General features: G+C 38.9%; 1 protein-coding gene across 1 annotated transcript in view; it reads left to right on the plus strand.

The window, feature by feature from the left end:
• rxfp2a (relaxin family peptide receptor 2a) overlaps positions 1 to 14,792 on the plus strand; it is a 117,992-nt gene that overhangs the window by 52,506 nt on the left and 50,694 nt on the right. The window contains exons 6-8 of the mRNA XM_012878701.3: positions 11,084 to 11,155; positions 13,868 to 13,939; positions 14,360 to 14,431. Coding sequence (XP_012734155.2) covers positions 11,084 to 11,155; positions 13,868 to 13,939; positions 14,360 to 14,431 — 216 coding nt within the window. The remainder of the gene's footprint in view (positions 1 to 11,083; positions 11,156 to 13,867; positions 13,940 to 14,359; positions 14,432 to 14,792) is intronic.

A 14,792-nucleotide genomic window follows, 5' to 3' on the forward strand; every position in this document is an offset into this window, starting at 1 on the left:
AAGAAGTTGTTTTTAGCTTGTTGCTGGCCCGCTTATGCTGAGCCTGGTCCCTACTGCTGTAAGTCTCTCCCTTGGTCCTACACAGCTTCCTCAGATGTGAAGTGAACCACGGTTTAATTTTGTATTTGTGAAAGGTCTTGGTCTGCACACACATCTCCTCACAAAAACTGACGTAAGAAGTCAAAGTTTCAGCAAGTTTGTGCGGGTCAGTGGCTGAAGCTTCAGAAACAGTCCAGTCTGTAGTCTGCAGCCAATAAAAATTACTCCCTTTGAGGGCTACACGTCTTCTCTTGTTACGCTGCGACATCAGTACACCATCCTCCATTTATGCAAAAGCAGAGTCCACCTCCTCCTTTTCTCTCTGACAGCTCTGCTCTGCAGTCTGCTCGAAACAGCTGGAAAAAACAGAGAAGAAATGCCCAGAGAGGAGTTCTTCTCTAGTGAAAGTGACCACAGACTGGTGGTAGATAGCAGAATAAACACACAAAAACATACAAAGTGCAGGAAATCAAAATACAGAGGATGCCATCTGCAGCACTATATTGGATAGTGTTATAGTTTTCTTTACTGACAAAAGGAATGCATACCAAAAAAAAAAAAACTGCCTGGTCAGATAAAAAAGATCCAAAATGTTAATTTCTGTAAAACTTGTTTATAGCAACCCATAACAGAAATGCTCCTATTACACCTTTCCTCTGACTTTGGAGTGATTTAGTATCGGTTATAGACTGTAGCTGCTGTAAAACAACAATTAGTCGTATTGAACCTGCAGGAAATCCCAGCTTTTTATTTTTCTGACCAGAGCTTTGTTGTTTTTTTTTCTCCCCCCACTCCCTCAGAACACTGGGATCAGTACAGTGCATTCACAAAATGTTCTCTGGTTACACAATACCGCAAAGTTTGTGTGTTTTCACTTATGTTTAGACTGTAACGGATGTGAACTAATCTGAAATGACTGCATTCTTGGTCTGATTGTAGTGATATCTGCCCTGTTCTGGACTGGAATAGCTTTAGCTGCAGCAGGCCAAGCTACTGTATTTCCTGTGCTAATTTAAGCCTCATGAAAGACCGAGTTTAAATGTTGTTTAGCAAAATAACAAGGATACGCCCCCTTTACGGCTTGAACTTAAAACATTGTCAGTGTGCAGATGATTTAGAGCGGCTGTAGTCCAGCTTGTGCTTTGTAAATCTCTACTAGAAACAACAACGCTCCTGCAGGCAGCGGTGACGAGGAGCGCCCTACTTCGGCAGACTTAATTTACCTAAACCACTCAGCACTCTGCACTGCATTGGGAACGGACACAACAAACAGCCCATGGGGAAACTGAGGGTTTGGGACCATTACTTTCCGAAGGGTAATGATTTAAGGTTACAGTGTGGAAACACGCTGCTTCAAGCCATTTTATTAAAAAAATTTAAAGAAAATACACAGATTGTCTGCTCCCATTTATCTTAAGGTCAAATGTTATTTGGGTCTGTATTTGAAAATAATTTATCTTAATTTCAAAAAAAAAAAAAAAAAAAAAAAAAAGAAAAAAGAAAAAAAAACATAAGAAGTTTTACCGCCACAAGGTTTTGGACTTCACAAACTAAAACTTTAAAATCAAAGAGGTCATAAAGTCATGAATTTAAATATCATTGAAAAGGCCATTTATTTCAGTAACTCAGATCAGTAAGTGCAACACATCAAAAAGATAAATTACACACAGACTGATGTTTGCAAGCCTTTATTTCTGTTAATGATGATGATTTTCCTCTTACAGCTAGTGATAATAATTTAGAATATTACATCATACCAAAAACAACAACACATTTGTGTTACAGAGATGTAGGCTTATTGAAGAATATTTGCACTTCCTGCTTAAATGTGATTTACTTAAGCTACATTTAATCTGACAAAGGAGCCTCTTTGGAACACACATTCTAATCTATAGAATATGACTATATTATTATAAAGACATAATCATGCTCAGTTTAATAAAACAGTGAAGGAATGAGGGGGGTCACACAGTAAAGTTTATCAGATGTACAGATGATTGCCAATGTCATCCATTATTCACACTATTTCCATTTAATAAAATTAGGCTATATTTTTGTACTTGTTTCCAGACCATTTTGTGTATATTTAATGAAGAAAACGTCCAAGTTTAGTTATTTGAAGAGCTGAGGTTTAGCAACATCACACAAGTCTCAGGAGAACAGAACTAGATCCTCTAAATTCTGGATGCGACCGAGATATGGAAGGTAAGGTATCGCATAAATAACGGTCCTAAATGAAAGCTGGTTATATAGCTCAGATAATGCTGTAAGAGCAGACGCTGTGGATGTATTGGCCCAGATAAGTCTGGGGTTATTAAATTATGGAAGTGCCAAAAAGAATAAAGCAGCAATAAAAGCCCAAATTCCCCACAGACAATTGGAAACAGAGTTTGTGAAAAGACATTTAGTTTAATGTGCTTTCTCTCACTTATTGATAGCAACTTGTTCAAGACCTTTGTATTGCTTTCTAATCTCTTATCTTGACAGAAAGGGAACATTTACACAAACCTATGTCTCTTCTAGTACCTCAGCAGAGGAGTTCAAAACAGTTCAGCCAAGTTCCTTTATGTTTACTCTTACTGTATTTTAAACGCACAACTTGCTCTGAGTTAGATTTGGATTTTTAACCGGCAGCTAAAAGGTCGTGCCTTTCCTCCTCACAACTGTAGCAATCGCAGAATCAGATAAAAGCTGCTTGATGTCTGGCATTGAAACCCAATCTAATGTCATTAACATCTTGAATCAATTTAGACCTTCAACTGTAACTGCACAGCATTACTCTCCTGACGCTTGGTGTAACTTTTTTCAGACAGAATTTGCTAAATGTTGGCATTTCAACTGGTCCTGATGTGACACAGATATGTAAACTTGTTGAAGTCCAACTTGACTCCCTTCAGCTTTCTCTTCAGAACCTGCAAACATTTCTCTTTTTCTTTAAATTCTTCTGGCAATCTAAAGGGGTCTTCATGCAAAGTAAAAGTTTAAAAATGGCACTTTAGCACCACAAGAGGAAAGATTTGGGTTGGCGCTTTGGTCCTTGAATCAATTTCCCAGAAGTACCTCCATAAGTGGACAAATTCTTTGTGGGCAGTTCTTGGCACTCCAAGAAAGCATGAACTTAAAACCAAATGTTCATTAGGATTAACTTTTAACATTAAACATGAATGAGGTAATGCAACTTAATTTTTAATGAATCCAACATTATACAATGCCCCATCTGCTTTGTAATTAAACTAATTGCCACACAATGTCCCTTGTTTTGCTGGGCCATGTGGTTCTTTTTTTATAGAGTATAAGACAAACATCAACATAATCACAACATACAGAGTCCTATCCCTCCAGAGAAACTGAATCAAACATATAATTTAGATTAACATAACAAAAAACTTAGTCACCAAGTAAAAAAAACTAAAGTAAATAAATAAAAATGCTCTGAGTCTATTACGTTCATATTGGATATGAAGTGGGGTCAGTCATCCTTGAGGGGGTTAGCATCAGTTATATCTATTCCTCTATATGGACCAATAAAGGTTTAGATTTTCTGAGTGCTACCTCTTGTCGAATAACGGATCTTCTCTCACGTTAGAGAGTGAAGAAGGTTGTTGATCCACATCGTAAAGGTTGGGGGGAGTTTTTCTATCCACTTGAGGAGTATTTGCTGCCTAGCTATGAGTGTTGCATGAGTTGTCCCAAATATAGACGTAATGGCAGAGAGTTCTATGGGTATGTGTAGAACATCTGAAAGAGTTTTGAATATGAATTGCCAGACATTGTTTTGTTTTGAGCAAAACCAAAACATATGTGAAAGGGCGGCTGGCATCACCCTGCATTGGTCACAAATAGGGTCAATGTTAGGCGTGAACTTTGATAGTCTTACTGTATGAAGGCGATATAAAACCTTAAATTGAGTAATTATCTGCTGTAAACATATTGTAGAAAAGTGTATTGTATTCCAAAGCACTTTCCCAGATTTCTTCGGTACGCTCCAGCCCTTATTCATCCTCTCATTGTTTCCTTATTGAAGTCAAATCTTCAATATTATGTCAATTTAATAAGAAGTATATCTTTCCAATAACCCCTTTTGAGCCTGGCTTCAGTTTCAGAATGGAGTTTGGGAGGGAACTGAGTGGCTGAGGTGGTAAATTGGTGAAAAAAAGCTCTTACAAAGCTGTGGAGTTGTAAAAATTAAAAATAAAAATTACACTTAGGGATATTGAATTTAAACATTAACTGATCAAAGGATGCAAAGATATTGTCAATGAATATGTTCTCTATTGTGGTGACTCCTCTGCTGACCCATTCATAAAAAGCTCCATCCATATTTAATGGTTTAAATTGGTGATTTTTTTTTTTTTTTTTTTTTTACCGTGGGAGCACAGACGGGGCGATCACTTAAAAGGCTCGTCTAAAATGTACCAATATTCTAAAGGAGTGTTTTACAATCGGGTTTATCGTGAACTTGGATATAGACTCCAAAAGAGGCAGGTTTGAACAGAGTAGTGAGTGTAAGGAGGTATTTAGACAGGAGGAGTTTTTCATTTGCAGCCATTCCGGGTCAATGGTTTGAGATGGAGACATCTTCCAGTATAGAATGGAGCTAATATTAGTGGCCCAATAGTAATATTGGAAGTGGGGAAGTGAAATCCCCCCATGTTGTCGATGTCTCTGTAAAATGTTTTTTTTTTTACGTAGTCAGGGGGGGTTTCTTATTCCGTATGAAGCCTTATATTCATTTGTTCATTGTTGTGAAAAAGGACTTGGATAGAAACAAAGGGACACATTGAAAAATGTAAAGAAATTGAAATTGTGGGGCAATTTATTTTACAGAAGAAAAAAAAAAAGAGTCCAATAAATCATGGCCACCAAGCGATTCACTTTCCTACACTTTTTTAATAAAATGTGTGACAGCGTGAGTTGATCCATGACCGGTCCATATGTTTATTGCCCATTTCATCCTTTATCTCTGCTATTGTTCTATCCACAGTTTTTCAATGTAGCTGATGAGCAAGGCTCTTCCCAGCCTTTTCACCAGCTTCGTACATTTTGCTCTGTGATGTATTCATTAAATTTTCAATAAGCCTTGTTGACAGCAGATTGAACTCTATTTGAAGTGTTAGTTGCAATTTAAATAAGTCGTTTCATGGGGCGACAGCAAGTGTTGCAACTTAGTTAAGAATATCATTTAACTGTTCCAGCTTTATATTATCATTCCTTCTTTGCAGTGCAGAATATGATAATATTTGCCCTCTCAGATACGCCTTCATTGACTTCCACACCGTTAACGAGGGCATTCCTGGGGTTTGGTTGTGCTTAAGAAAAAAGGTTCTTACAGAAGAGATAAATTTAACAAAATCTTCATCTGAAAGCAGCAACGCGTTAAGACGCCAGGGGTGATAGCTATTGTTGGAAGTAGGCATAAATAGGGTCATCAACAAAGGGGCATGATCTGAGATGATTATTGCCTGACATTCACACTTCCTTACTAGAGAAAGAAGCCTTTTGTCCGGAAAGAAAATAATCTATACGGGAATATGTCCCATGAACTTGTGAAAAGAAGGAGTAAATTGTAGCTGTGGGATTTTGAAAGCGCGACACATCAGTCAGACCATTTCTTTATTATGGAGGAGCAGCAGTTAGGAACTCACATTGGTTATGGAGGTCGTCATAGATGAGCTACGGTCTAATGTCCCAGACAGTGCACAGTTACCATCTCCAACAAGAATAAGGTAGTGAGTATCCGTGTTGGGGATGTGTGCAAAGATATTTATAAAAAAAAAAGAGAACTATCAACCCAGTGTGGTGCATAGACATCGGCCAGGACAGCTGGTATATCATACACTCTGCCACTAACACCCTGAGGAATCTATTTCTACTTTTGACATAATAAATGGGAACATTCTTGTTAATAAAGATGGCCACACCTCGAGATTTGGAGTGGAAATTGGAGTGGTATGACTGACCGACCAGCTCTAAAGTGGTCAAAGGTTCGGAGATGTGTTTCCTGAAGAAATGCAATTCTCACTTTAACGTTGTTCAAATGAGTCATTACCTTTTTTTCCTTTTAACAGGGTGGTTCAGGGATTTTACATGCCAGCTTATTTGAGTTACATCACATCCGATTGGTCCATTTAGAGACTCTTTATTAGTCGTAGCCATATCCAGGATAGATAAAAGTTTGTGATAGGTTGGATCTTTAATTTTCTTGACTCCCAAAATGTGATAAGGACCCCGAAAGGTAAAGCAAACGTATGGAGAGAAGAGAGAAAGGGCGGAAAATGTAATAATAATGAACCCCCACACATCCGAACAGGGTGAAATCCCAACCTTTTTTAACAGTAACTGCACATTGAAGTGCTTATAGGAGGGTACGCTAGTACTAACGAACTCTATAAAACTTTATTCTGTATCAGGTCCCAAAGGCCGACAGGGGAAATATTTTAAACTCAGTGCTTTTACAAAAAAAGTAAAATGAGGTAGTATCTGTTATTGCTGTAACATTTTGTATTGTCTCATGAACATATGAGAAACTTACTTTTATAACAGTAGGAAAATCACTTAAGTATTCTAATCAAACTATTAAGTCTGTTACAGAACAGACAAGACGGGGAAACTTAAATTTCACATTGGTCAATCTTTATAATGTCCATTTTAGGTGGTTTAGAACATTTGACTTTATCGCAACATAGAATGTGTTGATCGATATAATGTACTTACATATCCACAAAAAGCCTCAACTTCATTCTAGTGTAGCACTAAGCTTTTCCCAATCATTTCCACCTACGCTGAGATTTAGTCTTTAGAGGAGCCTGGCAGGTGATTGGTTTTTGCATCAACCATCCCGATGTTGAAATTGCTTCTCAGTTCCATTGTGTGAGATTCGAAGCATCGCTGGATAAAGAAGGCCTTTTTTAACACCGTTTTGTCCAAGAAGCAGACATTTCACCTCACTTGGAGAATAATCCGGGAATATGTTGACAGGTTTTCTTTTAAGGTTAAGATACCCTTGCTCTCTATGGGATAGAAGGCACCTCTACACGCCCAGATTTAACCATAAATGGTCAATGCAAAGCACCTCATGAAAGTTAATATATGTTAAAAATTGGTCAGCTGATCGTTTTTTTTTTCATCATGGTGACGTGGCAAACACGGAGAAAAAGCAAAGAAACTGTGAGAAATATTCAGAGAGAAGTTGATTAAATGTGAAAATCAAAATCATGCTGAGCGTTACCTGGGTGTCTCTGCGCTCTGTGGATTGGAGAGCTGCCTTTCAGCCCCCGAGGGAGGTGTAGCCACTTTCCCCTGTAGGTTATAGCAGAACGCAATGCTCAGACTCTAAAGCGGGCGATATTGGCCAGTCCTCATTATTGGCCAGGAAATATTTGAGTCCTTAAACCGCGTTTCCTCAATTCTCCCGTCTGCACGGACTTCCAGCTGTGCCATTGCATCCACCGAGCATTACGCACGAATGCATTTGACTATTTACAGCAATTAAAGTGATTGCCACCCACCTTGTCACAATAATCTGTTAATCTGTGGTACATGCCACCCTGGTGATCATTGTAGAGAAGAATGTGACAGTAGAAAACCCAGAGAAAATGTTTTGCGGATTTTTATTTAAGATTTAAGATGACTTATGAGCATTTATTTATTTGAACACTGAAGTTTTGAATGCTTGGATCAAGATGATCTATGATTAAAGTCTGATATGGAGTGGATCACGATGCCGTTTGGCTGCAGTTCACCACTTCACCAAAATGAGCGTACGCCTGGGTCAGAACTGCCATGAGGACCACACATTTTCCTATCAATTTTTATTTTTATAAATCCTAACTTTTGCGTGGAAGGAGCCGTACGCACGTTTCAGGCCCCATTTTGTGCATATGCAAGTTTTATAAAAGAGGGCCCAGCTCTTTGTTTGCAAGTGTTAGTTGAATCTAAGCCTCAAGAAATGAAATGAATCCTGTGTAGAGCATCAACTCCTGTCATGTCTACAAAAGTATGTGGGTCGCTTTTGATGTGCCTCTGTGTTGTATAAATAGTTTTTATTGTGGAGAAGGGTGTAAAATTCAGCTCTAAAGCATCAGGACAGAATGTTTTATTTGCCGTAATATCACTGTTTTATTGTCCCCCCCCCCCCACCCCTCCCATATTTAAAGATCAGAAGATCAATGTTCACTGCCTCATAAACAGTCTATGGTTGTCTCCAAATTATCAAATAATTATTAGCCATTTTATTTAAAATGTAGGTTACAGACACTCTGAGCATTCATCACCTGAAGATGAGCACATGTTCCCTGGTGTAGACAGAGGGCTGCATAGTGTACCATCAGATTCTATGATGTTAATGTTTGTTCATTGCAGCAACATTTTGTCGGCTTTGGAGCTGTGGTGCATCTGTGGGTAATATATTGGGTCTCTGAATTCTCAAAAAAAATGATCAGCAATGAGGCTGGACCATGTATATTGCAGTGTTAAAGGCTTCTGTCAGTGAAATGAAACACGGATACATAATTGTGTGATGGATAACTTGGATTTCTCTAAATAACTGTAACAGCTCCAAAGTTCTATGCTCTTTAAATTCAATTTTTTCCCCAAAATAACACTTGACACCAAATTGCAAAAACCCTCGTTATAATATAACCCCAATCACTATTTGCTAATGAGGCGCGCACCAAATAGCAAGAGGTAAGATGGAAAATTAAAAAGCAGTTGGGGGATCGCTGATATCTGGTTGGGAGACAGGATGACTTTCCACATAAGCTAGACAAGCCTGAACCTCCCTTGGGTATTGTTGAAAAATATGGATAATTGGAGGTGAAAAGAAATGAGGATTGCATGGACTCCATGAAGGGACATGGAGAAAAAAGATAAATAAATGTATCCTGACTTTCTTTTGCAAGATCCTGCAAATGTTTTGCGAGATACTGACTTATTTTTGCGATATCTCGCAAAAGTGTTTTTTGTGAAACAACTGTATTTGTAGAGTTTCTGCATTGATAAATATCCACTCAGTGAACAACCACCTTCCACACAGGACACGGTGTGTGCTGCGCTTGCCCCGGGGGTCAGCGCAGCACCAATGCTGGCTGTTCGGGGTCTGCTCGGGGGTTGTTTTGTTGTCAGCAGCAAATATCCATCTGTCCTGTGCTAAGAAGCAAGCTCTGCTGGTGAGGAGGAATGGAGCAGCAAGGACCCTCCTGTGGGTGCACGGGACCCTCAGGTCCAGGGAGCTTGTTAAAGAGCTCCGTTTCCACAGCGATACGACTTCAAACTTGTTTCATACAGTTCAGGGAATACTCCCCAATTTTGCTTCCTGGTCTTTCCGGCTGACGTTCGGATGAACCGGTTTGGCCCGGTTTCTATTGGCCACGCGTGTATATGTCACTGCTCGGCACATCGCCTTTGCGCGGTGCATGCCATTGAAAATAATGTGTTTCAGAGAACAGCGGCTCACACACCATGTCCTGTGTGGAAGGCGGTTTTCACGGAGTGGATATTTATCAACAGTTTTTTTTTCTTGATATTGTCTAGCTTATCTCTTTGCATGTGGAAAATATCCTCTTATTTGACATCTCTGGACCGTAGGAGACACTGAATTCACCCTCCATGTCTCCCCGGAGGCCATTGGCTGCAGAAACTCCACAAGTACAGTTCTTTCACAAAAAATGTCAATCGAGAGTGTTTTGCGAGATCTCACAAAACATTTGCAGGATCTCACAAATGTAAGTCAGGATCTCGCAAAACTTTTGCAGGAACTCACAAAAGTAAGTCGGGACACATTTATTTATTTTTTTCTCCATGTCCCTTTGCGAGCTCCGTAGGATTGTGTAAGGATTCCATGATGAGATTCTTTTATAATCACTTGATTGAGCAGGTTTAGGGCAGGCTCTCCTTACCAAAATGTAAATATTTCACAAAAGTATACTCCTGCCCCCATTCCTTTGTTGCATTTTCCCCTGCAGCAATACACGTCATTTTTGCTCTATTAATTATTTTGTTCCTGGTATATTTAAATGACACTTATAAGTTGTTGTGCACAAAGCCTGAAAAAGATAAGCAAAGAAAGTTTGTTTTTTCCCCCCGAGTGCAGTTGTAGCTCATGTTGAAGTACCTCACACAGAGAAAGTCTGGCTGCATCCAGCCAGCTGTGTAACTCTGTGTTCTGAAGTGAAATGCAGTTAAACTGTTACTTTGAAAGATTTTATTACTTTTTTTTCCCCTCGCTATCTCCCCTGTTGTCATAAACGGATTCTGGAGATCATTTATCTATTTTTAACTACGCAGCATCTGGTGGACTAGATTGCATCACATAACATTCTGCAGCACATAAAAACTCATGAAAGCATGCTGCCATTACATCGGTTTTAGAGTGTGATACCGGGATACATAATCCATCACTGTTGATCAGGATTCATATAGTCACCAAGTTAAGCCGCTTAACAGGGTGTAAGAAGTGTGTTTTATTTTGTTTAAACAAGGTGCCATAAATGGATCAAGGAATTTAAGCTGCTTTTTACTTTCAGAATTTGTTATTATGATAAGTAAGACTAACACACGGTGTTGCTGCAGTCTACTACTCGTTTACCCTTTCTGTACATGTACAAGACTGATGTTGCATTTTAGGAGCATTGCTTTTAGCAGTAACCATATGGCTGCAAACAATCTCAGGTGTGAGGAACTTCCTGGCAATAACTGCAAGACATATCTGGCTCTTTATTAGCCAAAAAGAGACAAAATGACAAAACAATACACAGAAAAACTCTTCTAGCCTGTTCTGAAATGTTACAAGTTGTTCTAAAGTTTGATCTTTTGGTGGACAAAAACACTTTGCCTATTAGTTATTCTGTAGCGTATGATTTTTTTTTTGTTAAAGGCCACACATTTTGAAAGTTTATTTAAGGAGTAAGGGTTCACAAATCTATATTGAAACAAACATGATGTTTCACACATGTGCAAACGTATTTGTTTCATACAGGGTAAACAAAGTTAAGCTAAACAGTTTCAGGAAAAGAAAAAAATAATAATTAATGTTTTCTGTTTTCAGATTTCTACAAAACAACAGCCTCCAGTTCATCTCTAAACATGCCTTCAGTGGACTGTACAGTCTGAAAAAGTTGTGAGTATCTTGGTTACTTTATCAAATACCACTCATCCTCCCCAGAACAGTTACCGCAGATTAATATTTTTGCTTGAAGCTTATCTTTCTTTTCCATATTGTGGGTGGGGGGAAGAAATCTGTTGAGTAACCTCAGCATCTTATCTTCAGTAGACCAGCAGTTAGTGACTGTATGAAACAATGAAAATATGGTCTTAAATTGATAGTTTTATTGGAAAATTCTATTTTGACCGCAGGCTATTTTCTGCACCAGTCTCAGATCTTGTACAAAATTAAGAGCATAACACAAACATTGCAGATTGGTACTCATTACCAAACAGCCGCTGTTGAAACGCCCCGAGGTTTAGACAGTATTTGAACAAATATTGCCAAAAGTATTAAAACCCATCTGAAAACATTGGATACAGGATATTTTTATTGCCACAGATCTATATCTAGCATAGATGACAAGCAGTCTCTCTACCTATCTTGTGAAAAAATGGTTCACTTTCACAAACTCAGTGACTTATTGCATGCTGCTGTGATGGGATACTGCCTGAGCTGTAAGTTAATTCATTAATTGTAAGCAGTTAGGACATTTCAGTGGTCTATGGGTGGCCCCAAACGGTCAGATAATTAACAACCAAAGTTATCGGAAATTAGAGCAAGTTATCATTTTCACTTCCAGCATCTAGCATCAAATTTGCCAAAATTTAGGGAACCTTAATTAGTTCAGACACAGTGTCTTTATAGGGTCATATTATGAGAGATTAAGTAATTTCATTGTTGGGTCATTGGGGCAATCTCTAAAGTGTAACTCACCCCAAAATCAACTTTTTTGTAGATAAATAGTATTAACTGGGCTTAAGGGTGCTACTTTAAAGTTACTGTGTTTGTTTGCTTTTTACATTTTCATGTGAACCTGTTTAGTTCAGCAATATTTGTCTTAAAACTGTCTTAAAGCTGCCTTCTTCGGGTCGAGTGGTGGCTATTGAAGTTAAATTTTCACGTTGGTTCAAATGGTGCATGCTTTCATCATCATAGCCCCATGTTTGTGTATAAAAGCATCTCAGTCAGACACGCCCATCTGGCCAGTCAGACTCAGGAGTTGGAATCGCTAGCATTGGGAGCATTGATTGCTAGTGTATAGTGTTTGTTACTGCTTTGAATGTTGGCCCATTGTAGCGATGATGCAGCTAACATCACGTTACCACTCCAAACTGCTCCTATCCTGTCCTCCACTGCCTCAGCAGCACCAGCTTGGCAAAGTCAGCACCTTGAGCCTGCGCTCAGGCCCGCTGGGCTCCAAAAAGCCTCCCTGAACCTCAGATGACGATCGATCTGTGGCAAAACCACCAATGTCGCCCCGGGACTTTTCATGTTTCAATATGTTACTTTCCCTCATCCTGACCACAGCCTCGCTTAACCTCCACTCCTCATCCCCTCACTTAGCCCTGCCTCTCAGGGTTTCCCGGCACTACCCACTTTGGTGGTATTTTTCAAAATTTGTCTGGGGGTGAGGTTATGCTTTTACATCAGGGTGAGCTACACTTTAAAAAACAGTTGTGAAAATCTTGTATCAGTGGAGCAGCACGCATCACTTTTTATGAATTTTGTACATTTTCAATAAAACTGGCAGCCTGTCTTAGCTGATGATCAAGTTATTTTTGATACGGTGTGAAATGAGGAGGAAGGTGATATGGGAGTGTAAATTGCCTAAGGCAGTGGCTCTTTCTCCAGCATTGAATCACGACCTAGATGCACAGTGTTTTGGGGGTATTATATTACCAGATGTAATACAAAGATTTGGATAAGCAGGTGTAAACCACACTGGCTAAGGACGTAGTGGAGGCATATGCTCTGGAGTGATGAACCACATTTCTAGAGATTCTGCCTTCTAGCTTAGATTTTTTTATTCAGGTTGTTGGACTTGACCCTTAGTTTCATTGAACTTCTGCTAATTCTGCATTATCACAAAATTATGTGGAAATTGTTTGGAGCTGGCCCCTTCAAGTTTGAGCATAACTGTGCACCATTGAGAAAAACGAGGACTGCGAGGCAGACCTTCTCGCCCATCATCAGTGCCTGACCTCCTAACAGATTTCCTAGAAGAATGCCCACTTGACAGCTTCATCAGAAAAAAGCCATTATTGCTGCAAATGGGCGCCCGGCTCTTTATAACACCCAGTGTATTATGAATGTGATGTCATGAAAGTTCATTTGGGTTTAAATGCAAGTACCCAATATTTTGGCAACAAAGAGTAGCTATAGAGATAAATCTAAACCCAAATTACTTAGGTAAGAGCAGTGAAAACAGTGAGCTGACAAGTTTTATCAATAAGTAGAAACTTGAACTCTCATGAAGAAACAATAGCATTGGCACTTTAGACATTTTACCCAAATATAGACTTTTAAAACCATTCTGTAGAACAACAGGAGCATAGCAGAGCCCAGATCAGTCCAGACAGTAGTTTGAGAAACTAAAGACCATTTAAAACAACTAGCCAAAGCCAAAAGACCATTACGCTGATGCTATTTTGATTTATAGAACTGACAATTGTTCATATTTGATCATTTAAAATAAGATTCCTCCCTTTTGCTTGGTATGACCTCTAAGGCTGCTCTTATTAGAAACTGGTTCATCGCTTTTTGCTTGCTTGTTTATTTTACAGATTTGTGACTTGTAGAAGTGTTCTTTATGTTTGTTTTCTCTATGCTTTCTACTCTTCTCAGGTTTCTGAGCGACAACTTAATAACCACGCTCAGTCCGGGCGTTTTCAAGGACCTGAATCAGTTAGAGTGGCTGTGAGTATGTATTTTACACATGCTTGCATATACACACATTCGTTACCATACACACTTCCAGTCAGAAGTTTGCATTCACTCATCATGGGTTTAATTGATTGACATAATTTGATTTGACTCGTTCTTTTTTGTTAAGTAAACAGATAATGTAGCATCCATTTTCAAGGATTATTAAAAGTGTGTCACGTGCATGTGTGCAGTCTGCCCTGGTCACTGCTTAGAGAACAGCCTTTGGGCTTTATTTAAAGCAAGGTCCATCAATAGCATGTATAAACATGTTTCTTGTGGAATAACTAGACTGCTTTTGATTTTGATGGCCATCTCAAAATAAATAAAAGCGTTTTTAGAAAATTCTGAAAAGTACATGATTATATTGAAATGGCTTTATACTAAAGTGTTCATTCTTTTTTCCCTAACCAGGATGTTGGATCATAACCCCCTTAGCAGCTTGACCCATGAGACGTTCTTTGGACTTCGTTCTCTCGTATTTCTGTGAGTCTCTGAATTTATTGTTCATCTAATAGTTAAAATATAAAACATATTACTTTGATAACTAATTTAAATAAGACGAGAAGAATGAGTATTCAGGAATTTATTCTGGTTCAGCACTACATGCAGTTTCATTGAAAGTCAGTTGCTTAAAGGGAAGTAAACTGGTGTGATGCTCTGGGTAATGCTCCACTGGAATCCATCCATTTATGTAGACGTTGCTTTGTCACGCAGCTCCTACGTAAGTGTTGTTGGTGACCAAGTGAAGGTCTTTTATGTAAAGAGCATCACCTGACAGCAGCCATCTAATACTGAAAGAACGCCATGGACCACAAAGCAAAAACATGTTTAAAGCAGTGGCATT

The sequence above is a fragment of the Fundulus heteroclitus genome, chromosome 11 (assembly GCF_011125445.2).
Source record: "Fundulus heteroclitus isolate FHET01 chromosome 11, MU-UCD_Fhet_4.1, whole genome shotgun sequence".
Taxonomy (NCBI): domain Eukaryota; kingdom Metazoa; phylum Chordata; class Actinopteri; order Cyprinodontiformes; family Fundulidae; genus Fundulus; species Fundulus heteroclitus.